Raw genomic sequence first — 26,101 nt, 5'->3', positions numbered from 1 at the left:
GAAATGGTTTGGTCACATGGAGAGAATGAGTGAGGAAAGATTGACCAAGAGGATATATGTGTCGGAGGTGGAGGGAACGAGGAGAAGAGGGAGACCAAATTGGAGGTGGAAAGATGGAGTGAAAAAGATTTTGTGTGATCAGGGCCTGAACATGCAGGAGGGTGAAAGGAGGGCAAGGAATAGAGTGAATTGGAGCGATGTGGTATACCGGGGTTGACGTGCTGTCAGTGGATTGAATCAAGGCATGTGAAGCGTCTGGGGTAAACCATGGAAAGCTGTGTAGGTATATATATTTGCGTGTGTGGACGTATGTATATACATGTGTATGGGGGTGGGTTGGGCCATTTCTTTCATCTGTTTCCTTGCGCTACCTCGCAAATGCGGGAGACAGCAAAAAAAAAAAAAAAAAAATGTATATGTATGTATATGTTGAAATGTTGGGCCATTTTTCCGTCTGTTTCCTTGCACTACCTCTCTAACAAGGGAGACGGTGTCTAAGTATAAAATAGAAATATTATTATTAGTAGTAGTAGTAGCAGTAGTATTAGTAGCAGTATTAGTAGTAGTATTAGTAGTAGTGTAAGTAGAAGTAGTAGTAGTGGTAGTGATAGTAGTAGTGATATATAGTACTATTGTAAAATGGCAAGGGGGAAAGAAAGAATCCCAGGCAAACTTTGAAACTTGACCATCTTGCTGTATACTGCAGTATTGGTTTGCTTTCCCTGTTACTTCTGTTTTTGCTCTCAAGAGCTGTCTGCTTGTCTGCCTCCAACATCAGGTAGACCATTCAATACTTGTTAAGCTGCTGTGTTACATGAGTACTGTGCAGCTTTTGACAGCTCTAGTGTGGGCAATTGTGATTACTCTCTACCATCTCATGTCTTTCCATCTATTATGACCTGGCACATTTTAAAAGATAGGTTTTCACCTCCTCCAAAATTTGTAAATATTTTACCTTTTCTCTTCTTTTCTCCTTTCAAGAACCTCTCATAGTATATTTTGATTAAGGCCTGGCCTTGATGTGGACTTCTGCTTGTGACTGGAGCCTTCAAAGAAAGAAGAATAATGGAGGGTAGTAGCATGCACAGATCATCTGAGTGGGGAGCAGTAGTTAGTTTCAAGAGAAGTAGGGAATGCCTGTTACTTCAGGGAAAGTGCACATTGGGAATGAAGCTCCTCCCTTCATCTAAATCCCGCTTGCCTTTCATTTCTGCTTGGAATCACTGCAAAGCTGTGCTTGATAAAGTCAAATGCACCTTTACAGTGTTGAAGTTAGAGGTTGAAAAATAATAATTTATGAAGATAGGTAAGAACTGAGGCAAAGATCAAAACCCTGAGGGACACTGCCTTAGATAGGATAAAAGGAAGAACTTGCTCGAACAGCAACTGTTATGATGGAAAGACTGAAAAGGGAATTATACATTAGAGAACAAAAAAAACTGACATAGTCAATGCCTTATACAATCAGAGGCTTGTAAATAATGTCAAATTTTTTTTGTATGGATTATGTGACTGCTTACTAGGTAGAGTTAATCTGTGTTTAGTATTCATCAGTATTGCTGTTATGAAAGGAATCTCATTTTGAAGAAAGTTTGAATAATCATATTATTTAACTAGTTTGATTAATGAAATTTAAGAAGAGGAGCTGATGCTAAGAGTTTCAATAGCCAGGCATGTGAACTTGCTTTTAGATGACTTCCTTATAGCAGATTTCTCTCTGAACTTTTGTAAGTACAAGTAGTAGAAATTATCTATATCTTCATTAGAACGAGTATTAGATTTATTATGTTATGTAAGCAAGAACTTTATGTATTGCAGCTGATTCTTACTACTTTGCTATAATAGTGTAACGGGGATGCTGACAGCATTGCTGAGATAGAGACTCATCAAATAACATGGAAAATATGAAATTGCTTTTGATCTGATTATTGTGATAACATGGTTGATAAGGACATGAATGCTTATTAATATTTAGTGAATTTGTGTCTTATCATAAGAAAACAAATGAAATGGTTAACACAATACTGTAACTATCAGAAAACCTGCTTAGCACTTTATATGTAAAACCTGAAAAAGTAAAAACTCTAAAAACAATTTATAGCATGAAATTGAAAATATGAATGCAGATGAATGAAAAATTAAAAAAGAAAATATCCACTGTTCAACCATAGTAGAATATTCAGTACAAAAAACTTGACAAGTTAAAAACTGTTGTATTCTTTTAAAATTGTTAATATGCTTACTGAAGAATGAAAAATGAGAAAATAGATACTTTATTTATCTTTGTTCAGCAGTGATGGAGTGTTGAAGTGAATCTTAGGGCTGAATGCTAAACTTGGTGCACAGTTTAAAGAAATGCTGTGGGACAATGTTCTCATGTGAGCTACGTTGTACTTGTGTCAGTGAACTCATATGAAACACATAGTTTAAGGGTAAAAGTGCTGTTTTAAAAAAGGAGGCAGTCATATTAGCTTTCTGCAGTAAACTAAAACTCATTTAGTTTTTTGCTAACAGTTTGTGGCATAAATTCCATTTTAAGAGTAATTACCCAATACACAATTCTAAAGAAACATCAGTTAAATATAATTTCACATAGCTCCATGGTGGTCTTTAGTTAGTAATGTTTTGTCCTTTCTATTCTTTGCAGATCGTAAAGATGATGGATGAACCTGATGGTGTAATTAATCGCAAAAAGAAGAAGGCTGGCGGCAAACAACGTAAGGGACTTGATTCTCGACCTTTACTTGCTGAAGGGACTGGTGGTGGTGTTGGTGAGAGTGTTGACGAAGAGGCAAACTACCTCACTGTCACCTCTGTAGAGTTTCGTAACTGGTTTCGGGGAATAACTGGACATCGCAATGCACATACTACTAACACCTAACTAGTTGAATTGTCAGTAGATGTAAAATATTAACTGCATGAAGGGGAATTAAATATATGTCTTTTGTAGATTGCTTGTTGGGTGAAAGTAAGTCATTATGTACATATCATTTTTATATTAGTGTCCCATGATATTCATCTTGATATGATTCACCACTTTATTGTACATTTTTACATCCTTAATAGTATTAGAAAAGTAAGATATATTTTGGAATACAGGTTCAACATCAAAATTCCAGAAACTTCAAAAATCTAGAAAAGTAAAAAATATTTCAAGGTAAAATTTTTGATGTTATGCATTGCTTTCAATATGTATTCTCATTTTATGGTTATTGTGACATTATACATATACCTTGAAAGAGAAAAATAGCACAAGAGAATAGCAAAATTCTATTGGTGTGATATCCTAGGCTAGTCTTCTGTGATGCACAGGAAGTTAGATATTTTAAGTATATTGTTTTCACATACTCTCAGAAACTGAAAATATAAAAGATCCAGCAGTGTCTGTTTCCCATTATTCTGGATTTATGAAGGTGTACCTTTATAATCGTTAGTGATTGTTTTAGAAAATCTCTCTCTCTAATCTACTATGTGTGTCTTTACATGGGCTAGACCAAATGCATATCATAGTTGCATATTTTTTGAGGGCTAGTGATAGAAAACAACCTCCAGCCTCACATGATGGCAAAAGGGTGAGGATTTCTAATGTGATATATTTCCTTTTGAGTGAAAATGATAGAACATGTCCATAGTAGAAAGTAATAAGGGATATGTAGATATTAATAGGTAACTTCTTTAGTTTTGCCTTTGTACCCCATGTAACCATCATCTTTGGTTTTTAATCCTTATGTGGTGGGTTAGGTCCCGAAACTGCATCACCATATGCATAAAAACCAATCCTTTTTGAAGTTTAAAGTGTTAGATTGGCATGCAGGAGTAAAGAAAAATACATGAAAAGTTGGCATGGTGAAGTGATGAATGAGCAGGAGGTAAGAATGTGGCTGACACATCTCATACCTTGAGATATTAGGGGAGGACATGGATGTCTTCTTTTGTTTTATGGAAATTTTTCCAATGCTCTGCTCTTAGTTGTTACAAAGACATAGTGTTGGTGATGAATGACATGAATGTGAATAGGAATATTACACTATTCACATTAAGAATGAGCAGGAGTAGGAGTTGTGGCTGGATGAATGAGCAGGAGTAGGAGTTGTGGCTGGCACATTGTGGGTAATCTTTCTTCTCCAGATGAATAGGAAGGACATGGAGGTCTTGTTTGTTTTTCCTGAACTTGATATGACACTTAACTCTTCTTTCTGAAACAAGCACAGATGATTGAAATCACTTCTGTTTCACCACACAAAGGCCTGGTTTACTTTTTCCTTTAGATTTTACTTCTTATTTCTCTTCACTTTCCTCTCTAGCTGATACATGTAATGATGAGTGTTCCTCCTGAACACCTTGGTGCACATCATAATACATATTTTTGCAGCCTGAGAGATTGAGACATGCATCTGTGGTGATTGTATGGTTATTGAGGAGAGCAGAATTTTTCTCTATTTTTTTTTTTCATTGGAAGTTCCAGTCATGGTCAAAAGTCCCCATCATAGCCAGGCCTTAATAGAAATATCAAGAGATTAATGAAGGGGAAGAGAAAAGACAGAAAAGTATAAATGAATTTTGGAGAAAGGGTAAAAAAACGTCTTTTAAAATGTGCCAGGTCATAGTTGTTGAGAAAGACATGAAATGGCAGAGTTCCAAAGCTTTGAGGTGTAGGGAAGAAACATTTATCAGAACGACCCTCCCTTGACTTGCCAACGGCCACTCAGTAATCATGTGACGCAGCTGCTAACAAAGTTTGTTTGGTCTAGCCAGTGGTGGGGCATATTAGCAGCAAGAACCAAAGTAATGCATACAAAAGAGGGAAAGTGAGGCAACATTGTGGGCAAGTGGGTCAAGTTTTGAAGTTAGCCTGGGAGAGTTTATAAGTCAGATTGCTTTTGACTTGACTCAGACAAATAAGTATGCAGTGCTTGAGCTGCTGCAGAGCAGTACTCTGTGTGAGAGCAATACTCCATACAAGGATGGATCAATCCTTTTTAAACAGAGCAGCTTTTAGAAAGAAAAGAAATCATGACATCTAGACAGGACCCCTAGTTTCTTATAGGCAGACTAAGTTATATCAGTAATGAAGGATTTCCAAGATAGAGGGGATGTTACATTAATATACATTGAATGAGTCAAGAGGTAGAATTATAAAACTGTCATAGGTGAGAGGAAATTGTGAGGAATTTTCAGTAAGAGAGATGGTTAGAGACTAGGTCTTGGAGGCATTAAACTAAACCAGATTTTGTCTACTGCTCTGAGATATCTTGTCCAGATCTGAGTTTATTGAGGAAGATGTGCCAGGACGAGATGCAGATCGAGTGAGTGAAGAAGAAGCAGAATTGAAGGATGTAGAGGAATACAGTGTTGAGTCATAAGCATATGAATGGTGTATTTGGTTATTTGTAGAAGAAAAGAAGTTGTTGATGAAAAGGAGAAAAAGTGTAGGAAACATGACAGAACCTTGAGGGACACTGCAGTTGATGGAGAAGGGTGGAGAGGCTGATCCTATAACAACCACAGAGATAGATCAGCTACAGAGGAAGCTAGTTATAAGGGAGAAAAGTGAAGGGGAAACCAGAAGAAGGGAGGTTAGAGATGAGACCCTGATGCCAAATCCTGTCAGAAGCTTTGGATATATTAAGGACAGCTACAGAGGATTCCCTCGCATCTTTCAGGAATGATGCCAGACATTAGTAAGATGAGAGAATGTCACCAGTGGATTGCTCCCTACAAAAGCCATACTGGTGATAAGAGATAATACTTTGAGATTCAAGATGTCTGAGGATATTGGAGTTGAGTAGGGCAACAGAATGAAAGTTAGAGTGGTTAGAATGGTCATCCTTCTTAGGGATGGGATTTACCAATGTGTGCTTCCAAGAAGAAGGAAAAGTTAGTTTCTTAACTAGAAACAGAATAATCAAGCAAGCACAGGTGCAAGATCAGAGGTCTCTCTCTCTCTCTCTCTCTATCTCTATCTCTATCTCTATCTCTCTCTCTCTCTCTCTCTCCACTGGGATGGATGCCCTCAGTACGATAAGCCTTGCTTATGTCGAAAGAGAGAAACTTTTCTAACAGTTTGAAAAGAGATTACAGGGAGGGGCATAGGATTTGTAAGAGGACCATCATGGGATGAAGGAATGTTAGAGTCACCTAGGTAGAGTTAGAGGAGAAGCAAGAACCTGAGAGTTGCTTTGTCAGTGGGAGAGAACTATAGTATGTTCTGAATGGAAAAGTGAGGGGAAAGGTAGAGCAACAGAAGTTGTCAGTGATGCCCTTAGCTAAAGACCTTTCAGTGGATGAAGAGAGGTTTTTGCATTTTCCTTGAAAAAAGAACTCTTTGTCTCACAGATAATGTATTTGCATTATTATGGGCAGTGATAGAAGTTGAATAGAAGTCGGACGAAGGAGAGTTTTTCCAAGCCCAATATGTCTGATACCCTTCTTGAATTGCCTAAGAACAGGAATGGTTGATCATTGACCTGGAAGAAAGCGTCGTCTTGGAGAAGGAGGGGGTAATTGCTTCCATTCCTGTGAGAATGATCTTTGCAATGCGTCTGGCAAAGACAGAGGCATCACCACATAAGAGACAGTAATTAACCCATAGAAAGTCAGAAGACATTTTCTGAAGTTATTCCAATAACTTTATTAAGGTGTCAGTATTTACCAGTTGAAGGGGCTGCTGGATGGGGAGATGCCATGAAAATAGGTATCTTTATGAGTCTAGTCGGATGAACCATTAGGAGGGAAGATTGGTAGCTACATCACCAAGGATGAGAGGTGTAAAACAGCAGTTAAGAATATGGGTGTGATGGGTGATAATTGCATTAGATCGTAGAGATTGGAGAACATGAGGACTTCAGTTCCCCACACCATCCTTATGGGAGGAATTCAACCATCAAAATTCCTTAGGTAAGGGAAGTTGGCTTGTGGATGAGAGGATGTCACAGACTCGTGGCAGGAATTTAGATGTAACTGAAACTATTTTTTTTTATTATAATCATTATGGTTTATAAGCAATATTAATGCCAGATATAGAAAATACAACTTCTTTCAGTGATGATACTGTTACAAAAAGGTAATTTAGATACTTTATTTTTTATGGATAATTGATACTATTTTGGAATCAGCCTAGAATTTAACCACTTAATCTGACACTTAGATATCCTGATGCTTTTGAAATATGGGCATTTTAAAAAGTAAAGGGAAAAAATGATTTCTCTCATGAAATGATAGAACATTACATAAAAATAACTGAGAAACAATTTTAAAAAGTAAAGGGAAAAATGATTTCTCTCATGAAATGATAGAACATTACATAAAAACAACTGAGAAACAAGCAGAATAAGCCTGAACTTTTCCCTGGAGAAATAAAAGCTTCTGATGGGAGCAAGCAAAATAGGACTGAATAGTTCCCTTGAGAAATAGAAACTTCTGGTGGGAGCATATTGCTTGAGATAACTCTTAAGTGCTACACAGTCTGGAGTTGAGCATATTGTATGAGATAGCTCTAAGTGCTACGCTGTCTGGTTTTGAACTAAGCACTACACAATCTGTTGTCAACATGTCTTGACTCTTACCATCTAGTTTATGGCATAGTTTGGTTCATTTGGTCCATTCATTCATCATCAAATAGATATTTATCTTCAAATAGATTGATACCTGGATTGCGAGACTCCTCATCACGATGGAGGAGGTACCACTTGATATCATCTACACTTAAGGATGACTGAATACCTCATGTGTCATTGTTGTATAAGTAGGCCATAGGCTTCCTGTGCCACCCATATAGATCAACTGAAATTTGATTGTAGATGTGAAAGCACAAATTGGAAATCTTCATGAGGTACGCTTTACTAGGCATTGTAGATCTATGTGAGATCTGGTTATAGCATTAATTTTAAAACAGATGGGGTGATATGCATTCCAAAAAATGAGGTAAAGTCGATATAAGTGGGAAATTATGAGTACCGAAAAGACTTGAATTTCCTGCCTTGATGTAAGGAGTTGGTTGATATAGAATGATTGCCTGCTAATGCCCCATGTCTTCCTTGGAAATTTATTTTATTCATGCACCTACTTTATTTGTTTTATGGACACCATAGAAGTCAAAAAATGAATAATGAATGACCAGATAGAGGTGATTAGGCTGTGCATGACCTGTAGGTTGATACCCATGCACTTATAATGTCAGTATTTAGGGTACTGAGGAGAAAAGACTTTTTTCCTCATTCCCCTGGTGATAGAGACCTACTATTGATATGATGAGTCACCTGTATAGTTAAACAGAGGTGGAAAAAGTTAACAATTGATGTGAGTTTATGAAATATGTAGAGTTTCTATTCAATTATGTTTTGCCATTTGAAGGAACATACCTTCCTGAGCCCCAAAACACTTAACATCATGGTGGACGTGTGTACAACCCTTACAGCATAGCAACAAGGGTATACTGAGTGATGTTGATGCTGCCATATGTTTGCCTAAGCATCAAATAAGCAGTAAATGATAAACATTTTGTATGCTTTTATTATACTTTTTCTTTTGCCATATGAAAAAAACATGCTTTTCTGAACCTGATGAATATGTATTTCTACTATCATAAGTGGATCATAGGGTGGGGGAGGGGGCGAAAATCCTGGGAGCCTTGAAGAATGTGTGGAAGTCGAGAACATTATCTCGGAAAGCAAAAATGGGTATGTTTGAAGGAATAGTGGTTCCAACAATGTTGTATGGGTGCGAGGCGTGGGCTATGGATAGAGTCGTGCGCAGGAGGATGGATGTGCTGGAAATGAGATGTTTGAGGACAATGTGTGGTGTGAGGTGGTTTGATCGAGTAAGTAACGTAAGGGTAAGAGAGATGTGTGGGGATAAAAAGAGCGTGTTTGAGAGAGCAGAAGAGGGTGTTTTGAAATGGTTTGGGTACATGGAGAGAATGAGTGAGGAAAGATTGACCAAGAGGATATATGTGTCGGAGGTGGAGGGAACGAGGAGAAGTGGGAGACCAAATTGGAGGTGGAAAGATGGAGTGAAAAAGATTTTGTGTGATCGGGGCCTGAACATGCAGGAGGGTGAAAGGAGGGCAAGGAATAGAGTGAATTGGATCGATGTGGTATACCGGGGTTGACGTGCTGTCAGTGGATTGAATCAGGGCATGTGAAGCGTCTAGGGTAAACCATGGAAAGCTGTGTAGGTATGTATATTTGCGTGTGTGGACATATGTATATACATGTGTATGGGGGTGGGTTGAGCCATTTCTTTCGTCTGTTTCCTTGCGCTACCTCGCAAATGCAGGAGACAGCGACAAAGCAAAAACAAAAAAAAAATATCAATCATTTATATTTTTGCCTATCAAAAATAAAAAGGAAATGGATGGTACTGGGACGCATTGTCATGAGTTAGAGATTCCATATGCAACAAGTATCTCGACTCCCCTTACATTCTGTAAATTAGTTATGTTTTCCTTTCATGATCATTCTTATTTAGCACACCCTGGTAAGCTCACTCATTTAGACTGCAACTCTCTCTTATTATGTCCTTCCTTACATGTTTGACCCACTGTACACCACATATTGTCCTTAGACATTTCATTTCCAACACATCCACCAGTTCCATTCTTTCACATTGAAGGCTCAAGACAAACATCAGTACAATGCTATTAGAACTATTATACCCTCAAACATACCAAACATACCCATCTTTGCCCTAACAGACATTGATTTCTCCCTTTACATACCTCTTAATGCGCGCAGGACCGTGGCTCACTCACCCATCTTTTTACTCACTATAGCTTCCCATGAATCCATCCACTGCGATGTCCACTCCTTCGTACCTAGATTGTAACTAATTGCTGAAATTTTGGCGGAATGAATGCTTAGTGCTATTGTACAAAGGCAAAGGGGATAAAGGTGAGTGCTCAAAATACAGAGGTATAAGTTTGATGAGTATTCCTGGGAAATTATATGGGAGGGTATTGATTCAGAGGGTGAAGGCATGTACAGAGCATCAGATTGGGAAGAGCAGTGTGGTTTCAGAGGTGGTAGAGGATGTGTGGATCAGGTGTTTGCTTTGAAGAATGTATGTGAGAAATACTTAGAAAAGAAATGGATTTGTATGTTGCATTTATGGATCTGGAAAAGGCATATGACAGAGTTGATAGAGATGCTCTGTGGAAGGTATTAAGAATATATGGTGTTGGAGGAAAGTTGCCAGAAGCAGTGAAAAGTTTTTATCGAGGATGTAAGGTATGTGTACGAGTAGGAAGAGAGGAAAGTGATTGGTTCTCAGTGAATGTTGGTTTGCGGCAGGGATGCGTGATGTCTCCATGGTTTGTTGATTTGTTTATGGATAGGGTTGTTAGGAAGGTAAATGCAAGAGTCTTGGAGAGAGGGGCAAGTATGCAGTCTGTTGTGGATGAGAGGGCTTGGGAAGTGAGTCAGTTGTTGTTCGCTGATGATACAGCGCTGGTGGCTGATTCGAGTGAGAAAACTGCAGAAGTTGGTGACTGAGTTTGATAAATGTGTGTGAAGAAGAAAGCTGAGAGTAAATGTGAATAAGAGCAAGGTTATTAGGTTCAGTGGGGTTGAGGGACAAGTCATTGGGAAATAAGTTTGAATGGAGAAAAACTGGAGGAAGTAAGTGTTTTAGATATCTGGGAGTGGATTAGCAGCAGTATGGAACCATGGAAGCAAAAGTGAGTCACAGGGTTGGGGGGGGAGGAATAGTGTTCCTACAATTTATATGGTTGGAGGCATGGGCTATAGTAGTTGTGCAGAGGAGGGGATGTGTTGGAAATTAAATGTTTGAGTTTGATTCTGTAATAATGAAAAGTTAAGGGAGATATGTGGTAATAAAATGAGTGGTTGAGATAGCAGAAGAGGGTGTTTTGAAATGGTTTGGTCACATGGCGAGAATGAGTGAAGAAAGATTGACAAAGAGGATCTATGTGCCCGAAAGGGGGAGGGAACGAGGAGAAGTGGGAGGGCCAAATTTTAGGGAGAAGGATAAGATTGAAAAAAAAAGATTTTGAGTGATCGGGGCCTGAACTGCAGGAGGGTGAAAGATTGCAGGAAAAAAGATGTGAATTGATGATTGTGGTATACTGGGATGGCCCTTTCTATCAAGGATTGAAACAGGGCAAAGTGAAGCGTCTGGGGTAAACCATGGAAAGTTTTGTGTGGCCTGGATTTTGGAAAGGGGAGCCTGTGGTTTTTTGGTTTATTGCACATGAAGGTAGAGCTGAGTGTGATGAATGTGCCTTGTTGTTTTCTTAGCGCTACTTTTGTGCGCGCGGGGAGGGGGGGGGGGTGCCCTTTATGTGGGGTGGGGTGGCAATGGGAAATGGGTGAAAACAGCAAATATGAATATGTTCATGTGTTTACGTGTATATGTTTGGGGGGGTGATTACCCAAATAGTGGTGATGTGAGAAGGAGATGGAGTGAGTATTTTGAAGGTTTGTGAATGTGTTTGATGATAGAGTGGCAGATATAGGGTGTTTTGGTCGAGGTGGTGTTTCAAAGTGCCCAGGGTTAGGGAAAATGATTTGGTAAACAGGGGAAGAGGTAGTAAAAACTTTGCGGAAAATGAAAGCCGGCAAGGCAGCAGTTTGGAGGTTTTTGCAGTGGAATTTTTTAAAAAAGGGGGTGACTGTATTGTTGGGCTGGTTGGTAAGGTTTTTTAATGTTTTGGGATGACTCATGGTGAGGTGCCTGAGAAATTTGGGGAAAGCGTGCATTTGTGCCAAATTTTACAAAGGCAAAAAGGGGTTTAAAAGGGGAGTGCTCAAATTAAAAGAGGTATAAGTTTGTTGAGTATTCCTGGCAAATTTTTATGGAGGGTATTGTTTTAGAGGGTGAAGGCAATTACAGAGTTTAGATTGGGGAAGAGCAGTGTGGTTTCAGAAGTGGTTAGAGGATGGGGTGGATCAGGGTTTGCTTTGAAAAATGTATGTGAGAAATCTTAGAAAAACCCAAAAGGGGTTTGTATGTAGCATTTTGGATCTGGGGGGAATGGCATATGATAGAGTTGTGAGATGCTCTGTGGAAGGTAATAGAAAATATGGTGGGGGAGGCAAGTTGTTAGAAGCAGTGAAAAGTTTTTATCGAGGATGTAAGGCATGTGTTTGTGTAGGAAAAAAAAGAGGAAAGTGATTGGTTCTCAGTGAATGTAGGTTTTTCGGTCAGGGGTGTGTGATGTCCCATGGTTGTATAATTTGTTTTGGAGGGGTGGGTTTGGGAGGTGAATGCAAAAGTTTTGGAAAGAGGGGCAAGTTGAAGTCTGTTGGGGATGAGAGAGCTTGGAAGTGAGTCAGTTGTTTTTCGCTGATGATTTCAGCGCCCGGTGGCTGATTTATGTGAGAAACTGCCCGAAGCTGGTGACTGAGTTTGGTAAAGTGTGTGAAAGAAGAAAGTAGAGTAAATGTGAATAAGAGCAAGGTTTTTAGGTACAGTAGGGTTTTGAGGGTCAAGTCAAAATTTGGGGGGGTGATTTGAATGGGAATAACTGGAAGGGGGAAATGAAGTGTTTAGATATGGGGAGTGGATCTGCAGCGGATGGAAACATGAAGCGGAAGTGTATCATAGGTTGGGGTGGAGGGGGCAAAAATTTCCTGGATTTTTTGAAGAATGTGTGGAAGCGAGAACATTATCTCGGAAAGCAAAAATGGGTATGTTTGAAGGAAATAGTGGTTCCAACAATGTTGTTAGGGTTTTCGAGGCGTGGATATGGTTTAGAGTTGTGCGCAGGAGGATGGATGTGCTGGAAATGAGATTTTTAAAAGGACAATGTTGGGGTGTGAGGTGGTTTATCGAGTAAGTAACGAAAGGGGTTTAAGAGAGATGTGGGGAAAATAAAAAGACGTGGTTGAAAAGGCAGAAGAGGGTGTTTTGAATGGTTTGGTCCCATGGAGGAGAATGAGTGAGGGAAAGATTGCCCAAAGAGGTATATTGTCGGAGGTGGAGGGAACGAGGAGAAGAGGGAGCCCAAAAATTGGAGGTGGAAAGATGGAGTGAAAAAGATTTTGTTGTGATCGGGCCTGAACATGCTGGAGGGTGAAAGGAGGGCAAGAAATAGAGTGAATTGGAGCGATGTGGTATACCGGGGGTTTTGGGACGGGGTGGTCAGTGGTTGAATCAAGGCATGTAAAGGGCGTCGGGGAAAAACCCCTGGAAAGTGTGTAGGTATATATATTTGGTGTGTGGACGTATGTATATACATGTGTAGGGGGGTGGGGGGGGCCCATTTCTTTCATTGTTTCCTTGCGTACCTCGCAAATGCGGGAGACAGCAAAAAAAAAAAAAAAAAAATGTATATGTATGTATATGTTGAAATGTTGGGCCATTTTTCCCGTTTTTTTCCCTTGCACTACCTCTCTAAAAAGGGAGACGGTTTTTTCAAAGGGATAAAATAGAAATATTATTATTGAGTGTTAGTAGCGTAGTATTAGTAGCAGTATTAGTAGTAGTATTAGTATAGTGTAAGTAAAAGTAGTAGTAGGGGTTTGTGATAGTAGTAGGGATATATAGTACTATTGTAAAATGGAAAGGGGGAAAGAAAGAATCCCAGGCAAACTTTGAAACTTGACCATCTTGCTGTATACTGCAGTATTGGTTTCTTTCCCCGTTACTTCTGTTTTTGCTCTCAAGAGCTGTCTGCTTGTCTGCCTCCAACATCAGGTAGGACCATTCAATACTTGTTAAGCTGCTGTGTTTCTTGGGGTACTGTGCAGCTTTTGACAGCTCTTTTGTGTGGGCAATTTGTGATTACTCTCTACCATCTCATGTCTTTCCATCTATTATGACCTGGCACATTTTAAAAAGATAGGTTTTTTACCTCCTCAAAATTTGTAAAAATTTTACCTTTCTCTTCTTTTCTCCTTTCAAGAACCCCTCTTTGTATATTTTGATTAAGGCCTGGCCTTGATGTGGACTTCTGCTTGTGACTGGAGCCTTCAAAGAAAGAAGAATAATGGAGGTAGTAGCATGCACAGTTTATCTGAGTGGGGAGCCCGTAGTTAGTTTCAAGAGAAGTAGGGAATTGCCTGGTTTCTTCAGGGGAAAATCACACATTTGGGGAAAGAAGCTCCTCCCTTTATCTAAATCCCGCTTGCCTTTCATTTCTGTTGGAATCACTGCAAAGCTGTGCTTGATAAAGTTTAAAAGCACCCTTTTCAGTGTTGAAGTTAGAGGTTGAAAAAATTTAAAAATTTATGAAGATAGGTAAGAATGAGGCAAAGATCAAAACCTGAGGGACACTGCCTTAGGAAAAGGATAAAAGGAAAACTTGGGTCGACCCGCCCAAATTGGTTATGATGGAAAAGACCCGAAAAGGGAATTAACATTTTTAGAACAAAAAAAAAATGACATAGTCCAATGCCTTTTACAATCAGAGGCTTGGGAATAATGTCAAATTTTTTTTGTATGGATTATGTGACTGCTTTCTAGGTAGATAAATCTGTGTTTAGTATTCATCAGTATTGCGTTATGAAAAAGGGAAACTCATTTTGAAGAAAGTTTGAATAATCTATTATTATACTAGTTTGATTAATGAAATTTAAGAAGAGGAGTGAGGGTAAGAGTTTCAATAAACCAGGCATGTGAACTTGCCTTTTTTGATGGACTTCCTTTTTAGCAGTTTCTCTTTTGAACTTTTGTTAAATCAAGTAGTAGAATTATTCTATATCTTCATTGAACGAGTATTAGATTTTTATGTTATGTAAGCAAAAACTGTTGTATTGCAGCTGATTCTTACTACTTTTGGGAATTAGTGTAACGGGGATGCTGACAGCATTGCTGGATAGAGGGCTCATCAAATAACATAAAGGAAAATATGAAATTGCTTTTGATCTGATTATTGTGATAAATGGTTGATAAGGACATGAATGCTTATTATTATTTAGTGAATTTGTGTCTTTTCATAAGAAAAAAAATGAAATGGTTAACAAATACTGTTACTATCAGGAAAAACCCGCTTAGCACTTTATATGTAAACCTGAAAAATGTAAAAACTCTAAAAACAATTTATAGATGAAATTGGAAAATATGGAAAGCAGTGAATGAAAAATTTAAAAAAAAAAATCTCCACTGTCAAAAACCCTAGTTAAATATTCAGTAAAAAAATTGACAAGTTAAAAACTGTTTTTTCTTTTAAAATTGTTTAATATGCTTACTGAAGGGAAAGAAAAATGAGAAAATAGATACTTTATTTATCTTTGTTCAGCAGTGATGGAGTGTTTTAAGGAATCTTAGGCTGAATGCTAAAACTTGGTGCCCCCCGTTTTAAAGAAAATTTCTGTGGGAACAATGTTCTCATGGAGCTACGTTTTACTTGTGTAGTGAACTTTATATGGGAAACACCATAGTTTAAGGGTAAAAGTTTCTGTTTTAAAAAAGGAGGCATCATATTAGCTTTCTGCAGTAAACTAAAACTCATTTAGTTTTTTGCTAACAGTTTGTGGCATAAATTCCATTTTAAGAGTAATTACCCAATACACAATTCTAAAGAAACATCAGTTAAATATAATTTCACATAGCTCCATGGTGGTCTTTAGTTAGTAATGTTTTGTCCTTTCTATTCTTTGCAGATCGTAAAGATGATGGATGAACCTGATGGTGTAATTAATCGCAAAAAGAAGAAGGCTGGCGGCAAACAACGTAAGGGACTTGATTCTCGACCTTTACTTGCTGAAGGGACTGGTGGTGGTGTTGGTGAGAGTGTTGACGAAGAGGCAAACTACCTCACTGTCACCTCTGTAGAGTTTCGTAACTGGTTTCGGGGAATAACTGGACATCGCAATGCACATACTACTAACACCTAACTAGTTGAATTGTCAGTAGATGTAAAATATTAACTGCATGAAGGGGAATTAAATATATGTCTTTTGTAGATTGCTTGTTGGGTGAAAGTAAGTCATTATGTACATATCATTTTTATATTAGTGTCCCATGATATTCATCTTGATATGATTCACCACTTTATTGTACATTTTTACATCCTTAATAGTATTAGAAAAGTAAGATATATTTTGGAATACAGGTTCAACATCAAAATTCCAGAAACTTCAAAAATCTAGAAAAGTAAAAAATATTTCAAGGTAAAATTTTTGATGTTATGCATTGCTTTCAATATGTATTCTCATTTTATGGTTATTGTGACATTATACATATACCTTGAAAGAGAAAAATAGCACAAGAGAATAGCAAAATTCTATTGGTGTGATATCCTAGGCTAGTCTTCTGTGATGCACAGGAAGTTAGATATTTTAAGTATATTGTTTTCACATACTCTCAGAAACTGAAAATATAAAAGATCCAGCAGTGTCTGTTTCCCATTATTCTGGATTTATGAAGGTGTACCTTTATAATCGTTAGTGATTGTTTTAGAAAATCTCTCTCTCTAATCTACTATGTGTGTCTTTACATGGGCTAGACCAAATGCATATCATAGTTGCATATTTTTTGAGGGCTAGTGATAGAAAACAACCTCCAGCCTCACATGATGGCAAAAGGGTGAGGATTTCTAATGTGATATATTTCCTTTTGAGTGAAAATGATAGAACATGTCCATAGTAGAAAGTAATAAGGGATATGTAGATATTAATAGGTAACTTCTTTAGTTTTGCCTTTGTACCCCATGTAACCATCATCTTTGGTTTTTAATCCTTATGTGGTGGGTTAGGTCCCGAAACTGCATCACCATATGCATAAAAACCAATCCTTTTTGAAGTTTAAAGTGTTAGATTGGCATGCAGGAGTAAAGAAAAATACATGAAAAGTTGGCATGGTGAAGTGATGAATGAGCAGGAGGTAAGAATGTGGCTGACACATCTCATACCTTGAGATATTAGGGGAGGACATGGATGTCTTCTTTTGTTTTATGGAAATTTTTCCAATGCTCTGCTCTTAGTTGTTACAAAGACATAGTGTTGGTGATGAATGACATGAATGTGAATAGGAATATTACACTATTCACATTAAGAATGAGCAGGAGTAGGAGTTGTGGCTGGATGAATGAGCAGGAGTAGGAGTTGTGGCTGGCACATTGTGGGTAATCTTTCTTCTCCAGATGAATAGGAAGGACATGGAGGTCTTGTTTGTTTTTCCTGAACTTGATATGACACTTAACTCTTCTTTCTGAAACAAGCACAGATGATTGAAATCACTTCTGTTTCACCACACAAAGGCCTGGTTTACTTTTTCCTTTAGATTTTACTTCTTATTTCTCTTCACTTTCCTCTCTAGCTGATACATGTAATGATGAGTGTTCCTCCTGAACACCTTGGTGCACATCATAATACATATTTTTGCAGCCTGAGAGATTGAGACATGCATCTGTGGTGATTGTATGGTTATTGAGGAGAGCAGAATTTTTCTCTATTTTTTTTTTCATTGGAAGTTCCAGTCATGGTCAAAAGTCCCCATCATAGCCAGGCCTTAATAGAAATATCAAGAGATTAATGAAGGGGAAGAGAAAAGACAGAAAAGTATAAATGAATTTTGGAGAAAGGGTAAAAAAACGTCTTTTAAAATGTGCCAGGTCATAGTTGTTGAGAAAGACATGAAATGGCAGAGTTCCAAAGCTTTGAGGTGTAGGGAAGAAACATTTATCAGAACGACCCTCCCTTGACTTGCCAACGGCCACTCAGTAATCATGTGACGCAGCTGCTAACAAAGTTTGTTTGGTCTAGCCAGTGGTGGGGCATATTAGCAGCAAGAACCAAAGTAATGCATACAAAAGAGGGAAAGTGAGGCAACATTGTGGGCAAGTGGGTCAAGTTTTGAAGTTAGCCTGGGAGAGTTTATAAGTCAGATTGCTTTTGACTTGACTCAGACAAATAAGTATGCAGTGCTTGAGCTGCTGCAGAGCAGTACTCTGTGTGAGAGCAATACTCCATACAAGGATGGATCAATCCTTTTTAAACAGAGCAGCTTTTAGAAAGAAAAGAAATCATGACATCTAGACAGGACCCCTAGTTTCTTATAGGCAGACTAAGTTATATCAGTAATGAAGGATTTCCAAGATAGAGGGGATGTTACATTAATATACATTGAATGAGTCAAGAGGTAGAATTATAAAACTGTCATAGGTGAGAGGAAATTGTGAGGAATTTTCAGTAAGAGAGATGGTTAGAGACTAGGTCTTGGAGGCATTAAACTAAACCAGATTTTGTCTACTGCTCTGAGATATCTTGTCCAGATCTGAGTTTATTGAGGAAGATGTGCCAGGACGAGATGCAGATCGAGTGAGTGAAGAAGAAGCAGAATTGAAGGATGTAGAGGAATACAGTGTTGAGTCATAAGCATATGAATGGTGTATTTGGTTATTTGTAGAAGAAAAGAAGTTGTTGATGAAAAGGAGAAAAAGTGTAGGAAACATGACAGAACCTTGAGGGACACTGCAGTTGATGGAGAAGGGTGGAGAGGCTGATCCTATAACAACCACAGAGATAGATCAGCTACAGAGGAAGCTAGTTATAAGGGAGAAAAGTGAAGGGGAAACCAGAAGAAGGGAGGTTAGAGATGAGACCCTGATGCCAAATCCTGTCAGAAGCTTTGGATATATTAAGGACAGCTACAGAGGATTCCCTCGCATCTTTCAGGAATGATGCCAGACATTAGTAAGATGAGAGAATGTCACCAGTGGATTGCTCCCTACAAAAGCCATACTGGTGATAAGAGATAATACTTTGAGATTCAAGATGTCTGAGGATATTGGAGTTGAGTAGGGCAACAGAATGAAAGTTAGAGTGGTTAGAATGGTCATCCTTCTTAGGGATGGGATTTACCAATGTGTGCTTCCAAGAAGAAGGAAAAGTTAGTTTCTTAACTAGAAACAGAATAATCAAGCAAGCACAGGTGCAAGATCAGAGGTCTCTCTCTCTCTCTCTCTCTCTATCTCTATCTCTATCTCTATCTCTCTCTCTCTCTCTCTCTCTCTCTCCACTGGGATGGATGCCCTCAGTACGATAAGCCTTGCTTATGTCGAAAGAGAGAAACTTTTCTAACAGTTTGAAAAGAGATTACAGGGAGGGGCATAGGATTTGTAAGAGGACCATCATGGGATGAAGGAATGTTAGAGTCACCTAGGTAGAGTTAGAGGAGAAGCAAGAACCTGAGAGTTGCTTTGTCAGTGGGAGAGAACTATAGTATGTTCTGAATGGAAAAGTGAGGGGAAAGGTAGAGCAACAGAAGTTGTCAGTGATGCCCTTAGCTAAAGACCTTTCAGTGGATGAAGAGAGGTTTTTGCATTTTCCTTGAAAAAAGAACTCTTTGTCTCACAGATAATGTATTTGCATTATTATGGGCAGTGATAGAAGTTGAATAGAAGTCGGACGAAGGAGAGTTTTTCCAAGCCCAATATGTCTGATACCCTTCTTGAATTGCCTAAGAACAGGAATGGTTGATCATTGACCTGGAAGAAAGCGTCGTCTTGGAGAAGGAGGGGGTAATTGCTTCCATTCCTGTGAGAATGATCTTTGCAATGCGTCTGGCAAAGACAGAGGCATCACCACATAAGAGACAGTAATTAACCCATAGAAAGTCAGAAGACATTTTCTGAAGTTATTCCAATAACTTTATTAAGGTGTCAGTATTTACCAGTTGAAGGGGCTGCTGGATGGGGAGATGCCATGAAAATAGGTATCTTTATGAGTCTAATCGGATGAACCATTAGGAGGGAAGATTGGTAGCTACATCACCAAGGATGAGAGGTGTAAAACAGCAGTTAAGAATATGGGTGTGATGGGTGATAATTGCATTAGATCGTAGAGATTGGAGAACATGAGGACTTCAGTTCCCCACACCATCCTTATGGGAGGAATTCAACCATCAAAATTCCTTAGGTAAGGGAAGTTGGCTTGTGGATGAGAGGATGTCACAGACTCGTGGCAGGAATTTAGATGTAACTGAAACTATTTTTTTTTATTATAATCATTATGGTTTATAAGCAATATTAATGCCAGATATAGAAAATACAACTTCTTTCAGTGATGATACTGTTACAAAAAGGTAATTTAGATACTTTATTTTTTATGGATAATTGATACTATTTTGGAATCAGCCTAGAATTTAACCACTTAATCTGACACTTAGATATCCTGATGCTTTTGAAATATGGGCATTTTAAAAAGTAAAGGGAAAAATGATTTCTCTCATGAAATGATAGAACATTACATAAAAATAACTGAGAAACAATTTTAAAAAGTAAAGGGAAAAATGATTTCTCTCATGAAATGATAGAACATTACATAAAAACAACTGAGAAACAAGCAGAATAAGCCTGAACTTTTCCCTGGAGAAATAAAAGCTTCTGATGGGAGCAAGCAAAATAGGACTGAATAGTTCCCTTGAGAAATAGAAACTTCTGGTGGGAGCATATTGCTTGAGATAACTCTTAAGTGCTACACAGTCTGGAGTTGAGCATATTGTATGAGATAGCTCTAAGTGCTACGCTGTCTGGTTTTGAACTAAGCACTACACAATCTGTTGTCAACATGTCTTGACTCTTACCATCTAGTTTATGGCATAGTTTGGTTCATTTGGTCCATTCATTCATCATCAAATAGATATTTATCTTCAAATAGATTGATACCTGGATTGCGAGACTCCTCATCACGATGGAGGAGGTACCACTTGATATCATCTACACTTAAGGATGACTGAATACCTCATGTGTCATTGTTGTATAAGTAGGCCATAGGCTTCCTGTGCCACCCATATAGATCAACTGAAATTTGATTGTAGATGTGAAAGCACAAATTGGAAATCTTCATGAGGTACGCTTTACTAGGCATTGTAGATCTATGTGAGATCTGGTTATAGCATTAATTTTAAAACAGATGGGGTGATATGCATTCCAAAAAATGAGGTAAAGTCGATATAAGTGGGAAATTATGAGTACCGAAAAGACTTGAATTTCCTGCCTTGATGTAAGGAGTTGGTTGATATAGAATGATTGCCTGCTAATGCCCCATGTCTTCCTTGGAAATTTATTTTATTCATGCACCTACTTTATTTGTTTTATGGACACCATAGAAGTCAAAAAATGAATAATGAATGACCAGATAGAGGTGATTAGGCTGTGCATGACCTGTAGGTTGATACCCATGCACTTATAATGTCAGTATTTAGGGTACTGAGGAGAAAAGACTTTTTTCCTCATTCCCCTGGTGATAGAGACCTACTATTGATATGATGAGTCACCTGTATAGTTAAACAGAGGTGGAAAAAGTTAACAATTGATGTGAGTTTATGAAATATGTAGAGTTTCTATTCAATTATGTTTTGCCATTTGAAGGAACATACCTTCCTGAGCCCCAAAACACTTAACATCATGGTGGACGTGTGTACAACCCTTACGGCATAGCAACAAGGGTATACTGAGTGATGTTGATGCTGCCATATGTTTGCCTAAGCATCAAATAAGCAGTAAATGATAAACATTTTGTATGCTTTTATTATACTTTTTCTTTTGCCATATGAAAAAAACATGCTTTTCTGAACCTGATGAATATGTATTTCTACTATCATAAGTGGATCATAGGGTGGGGGAGGGGGCGAAAATCCTGGGAGCCTTGAAGAATGTGTGGAAGTCGAGAACATTATCTCGGAAAGCAAAAATGGGTATGTTTGAAGGAATAGTGGTTCCAACAATGTTGTATGGGTGCGAGGCGTGGGCTATGGATAGAGTCGTGCGCAGGAGGATGGATGTGCTGGAAATGAGATGTTTGAGGACAATGTGTGGTGTGAGGTGGTTTGATCGAGTAAGTAACGTAAGGGTAAGAGAGATGTGTGGGGATAAAAAGAGCGTGTTTGAGAGAGCAGAAGAGGGTGTTTTGAAATGGTTTGGGTACATGGAGAGAATGAGTGAGGAAAGATTGACCAAGAGGATATATGTGTCGGAGGTGGAGGGAACGAGGAGAAGTGGGAGACCAAATTGGAGGTGGAAAGATGGAGTGAAAAAGATTTTGTGTGATCGGGGCCTGAACATGCAGGAGGGTGAAAGGAGGGCAAGGAATAGAGTGAATTGGATCGATGTGGTATACCGGGGTTGACGTGCTGTCAGTGGATTGAATCAGGGCATGTGAAGCGTCTAGGGTAAACCATGGAAAGCTGTGTAGGTATGTATATTTGCGTGTGTGGACATATGTATATACATGTGTATGGGGGTGGGTTGAGCCATTTCTTTCGTCTGTTTCCTTGCGCTACCTCGCAAATGCAGGAGACAGCGACAAAGCAAAAACAAAAAAAAAAATATCAATCATTTATATTTTTGCCTATCAAAAATAAAAAGGGAAATGGATGGTACTGGGACGCATTGTCATGAGTTAGAGATTCCACATGCAACAAGTATCTCGACTCCCCTTACATTCTGTAAATTAGTTATGTTTTCCTTTCATGATCATTCTTATTTAGCACACCCTGGTAAGCTCACTCATTTAGACTGCAACTCTCTCTTATTATGTCCTTCCTTACATGTTTGACCCACTGTACACCACATATTGTCCTTAGACATTTCATTTCCAACACATCCACCCAGTTCCATTCTTTCACATTGAAGGCTCAAGACAAACATCAGTACAATGCTATTAGAACTATTATACCCTCAAACATACCAAACATACCCATCTTTGCCCTAACAGACATTGATTTCTCCCTTTACATACCTCTTAATGCGCGCAGGACCGTGGCTCACTCACCCATCTTTTTACTCACTGTAGCTTCCCATGAATCCATCCACTGCGATGTCCACTCCTTCGTACCTAGATTGTAACTAATTGCTGAAATTTTGGCGGAATGAATGCTTAGTGCTATTGTACAAAGGCAAAGGGGATAAAGGTGAGTGCTCAAAATACAGAGGTATAAGTTTGATGAGTATTCCTGGGAAATTATATGGGAGGGTATTGATTCAGAGGGTGAAGGCATGTACAGAGCATCAGATTGGGAAGAGCAGTGTGGTTTCAGAGGTGGTAGAGGATGTGTGGATCAGGTGTTTGCTTTGAAGAATGTATGTGAGAAATACTTAGAAAAGAAATGGATTTGTATGTTGCATTTATGGATCTGGAAAAGGCATATGACAGAGTTGATAGAGATGCTCTGTGGAAGGTATTAAGAATATATGGTGTTGGAGGAAAGTTGCCAGAAGCAGTGAAAAGTTTTTATCGAGGATGTAAGGTATGTGTACGAGTAGGAAGAGAGGAAAGTGATTGGTTCTCAGTGAATGTTGGTTTGCGGCAGGGATGCGTGATGTCTCCATGGTTTGTTGATTTGTTTATGGATAGGGTTGTTAGGAAGGTAAATGCAAGAGTCTTGGAGAGAGGGGCAAGTATGCAGTCTGTTGTGGATGAGAGGGCTTGGGAAGTGAGTCAGTTGTTGTTCGCTGATGATACAGCGCTGGTGGCTGATTCGGGTGAGAAACTGCAGAATCTGGCGGCTGAGTTTGGTAAAGTGTGTGAAAGAAGAAAGCTGAGAGTAAATGTGAATAAGAGCAAGGTTATTAGGTACAGTAGGGTTGAGGGACAAGTCAATTGGGAGGTAAGTTTGAATGGAGAAAAACTGGAGGAAGTGAAGTGTTTTAGATATCTGGGAGTGGATTTGGCAGCGGATGGAACCATGGAAGCGGAAGTGAATCATAGGGTGGGGGAGGAGGCGAAAATTCTGGGAGTGTTGAAGAATGTGTGGAAGTCGATAACATTATCTCGGAAAGCAAGAATGGGTATGTTTGAAGGAATAGTGCTTGCAACAATGTTTTATGGTTGCGAGGCGTGGGCTATGGATAGAGTTGTGCGGAGGAGGGTGAATGTGCTGGAAATAAAATGTTTGAGGACAATATGTGGTGTGAGGTGGTTTGATCGAGTAAGTAATGATAGGGTAAGAGAGATGTGTGGTAATAAAAAGAGTGTGGTTGAGAGAGCAGAAGAGGGTGTTTTGAAATGGTTTGGTCACATGGAGAGAATGAGTAAGGAAAGATTGACAAAGAGGATATATGTGTCAGAGATGGAGGGAATGAGGAGAAGTGGGAGACCAAATTGGAGGTGGAAAGATGGAGTGAAAAAGATTTTGAGCGATCGGGTCCTGAACATTCAGGAAGGTGAAAGGCGTGCAAGGAATAGAGTGAATCGGAACGATGTGGTATACAGGGTCGATGTGCTGTCACTGGATTGAACCAGAGCATGTTAAGTGTCTGGGGTAAACCATGGAAAGTTTTGTGGAGCCTGGATGTGGAAAGGGAGCTGTGGTTGTGGTGCATTATACATGACAGCTAGAGACTGAGTGTGAACGAATGTGGCCTTTGTACCTTTTTCTAGCGCTACCTTGCGTGTATGCGGGGGGAGGGGGTTGTCTTTTCATGTGTGGCGGGATGGCAACGGGAATGAATAAAGGCAGCAAGTATGAATTATGTACATGTGTATATATGTATATGTCTGTGTATGTGTATATATGTATACGTTGAAATGTATAGTTATGTATATGTGTGTGTGTGTGGACGTGTATGTGTATGCATACGTATGTGGGTGGATAGGGCCATTCTTTCATCTGTTTTCTTGCACTTCCTTGCTAATGCAGGAGACAGCGACAAAGTTTAATATTAATGAAAAAAAATATATACATACATACATACATACATACATACATACATAAACACCAGGAAAACGGACAAAAATAGGCCACATTTATTCACACTCAGTCTCTAGCTCTCTATATGTAATGCATCAAAACCACAACTTCCTATCTACATCCAGGCCCCACAGACCTTTCCATGGTTTACCCTAGATGTTTCACATACCCTGGTTCAGTCCAGTGAAATTATGGATGTAAAATTCTTTCATTGAAGAAAGTAGGGCTACATTAAGGGAAGGGGGGTCAAAATGGAGCTGTTCTTTTACAGTGATGTGTGTGATTTTAGATGGGCTCATTGCAGTTTTGGTGCTGAACTCAGCTCAGGAATCAGAGATCTCTGGGGAAAGTGCTCAACAGTAGTAAGGATGGGAGAATTACTGCTTCTTTTCAAATGAGGTCTTTGTGATAATTGGAAAGAGTTGGAAGGATCAGTTTGTTTAGTGCCTTCTGATAGGTGGTTTAAGAAGGGACCAAGGATGATCTTCCATTTACTCATATTAACCTTCTCTGGTATCCCCTGTTGTGTGGTGGGTGGGGAGGAAGATTAGGCAGGGGAGGCATACTTTAGTTCAAGAAGAATGAAAGTTGTGAGTTAAGGAAGAATTAGAATTATGTAAATGTTTTTGAGTTGGATGTTGGGAGCCCCAGGTGTCTTATTTCTATGAAGAATGTTAAAATGATACCTGGAGAATTTGATGATGATGTTGACATGTTCCTTCCAGCTTAGTGTATAATTACCACTTAGCAATACATGGTTTTGATTATTTGCTGTGAAGAAGCAATACATGATTTTGAATATTCACTGTGCAAAGGCAAAATAAAAAGAAAGAAAAACTGTCTGTATGTGATTTTATCTTAATATTTTTTGATGGCAAGATAGCAAGGTTACAAGTATACACTAGAGAGTAGGACATTTGCATTTTGCTAACATTTGAGGTTGAGGATCTCAACTCTGCTTGCATTAATTCCAACCAGAGCACTTGACCCACCCTTGTAGATGAAAGTTGAGTACCTGATAATAGAATAGATTGGAAAAATTTATGATTGTTATTTTAAGATTATTTAAGATTTTTTATATTTCAACATTATTTTATTCAGGACTAAAACTAGATTCAAACTCTATCATAAAGCTGTTGTAAGCATAAATTTTGAATTATATATATGTGCATTATGTAGATATGGTGACTTAATGACACTTTGAAGTGAGGTTATCGTCACTTATCATACATCTCACATTTAGTCTCTACTAACTTATGTTGTCATATTTGTTTATTTATTGTACATTTGACTACAATGTGTAACATGAATAAAATGATGATTGTAAAGACAGTGTTGATTATCAGGAAGGATATAGCAGATAGAAGGTTAAGGTGAACTTATCACATTTGAAATTAACTTCCTAAATCTATAGATTTCCTCATATTCATTGCCATATTGATATCTACCCCAACTGTCTGTCAAGTCTTTGTGTCATTTCTGCATAATTGACCACCTTTCTGTTACA

At 38.6% G+C, this 26,101-nt stretch overlaps 1 protein-coding gene across 7 annotated transcripts in view; it reads left to right on the top strand.

Annotated features, from left to right (window-relative positions):
• LOC139750313 (solute carrier family 53 member 1-like) overlaps positions 1-26,101 on the top strand; it is a 186,994-nt gene that overhangs the window by 124,404 nt on the left and 36,489 nt on the right. For 6 of the 7 annotated variants that reach the window (XM_071664968.1, XM_071664975.1, XM_071664974.1 and 3 more), the window contains exon 14: positions 2,648-2,717. In XM_071664968.1, the coding sequence (XP_071521069.1) occupies positions 2,648-2,717 (70 nt within the window). Of the gene's footprint in view, positions 1-2,647; positions 2,718-15,563; positions 15,634-26,101 lie in introns of all 7 variants that reach the window. The other variant, XM_071664969.1, reaches the window with a different exon arrangement.

Source organism: Panulirus ornatus, chromosome 9 (assembly GCF_036320965.1).
Source record: "Panulirus ornatus isolate Po-2019 chromosome 9, ASM3632096v1, whole genome shotgun sequence".
NCBI classification, from domain to species: Eukaryota; Metazoa; Arthropoda; class Malacostraca; order Decapoda; family Palinuridae; genus Panulirus; species Panulirus ornatus.
The sequence above is the reverse complement of the archived record's forward strand: the minus strand, read 5'-3'. Positions and strand labels throughout refer to the sequence as shown.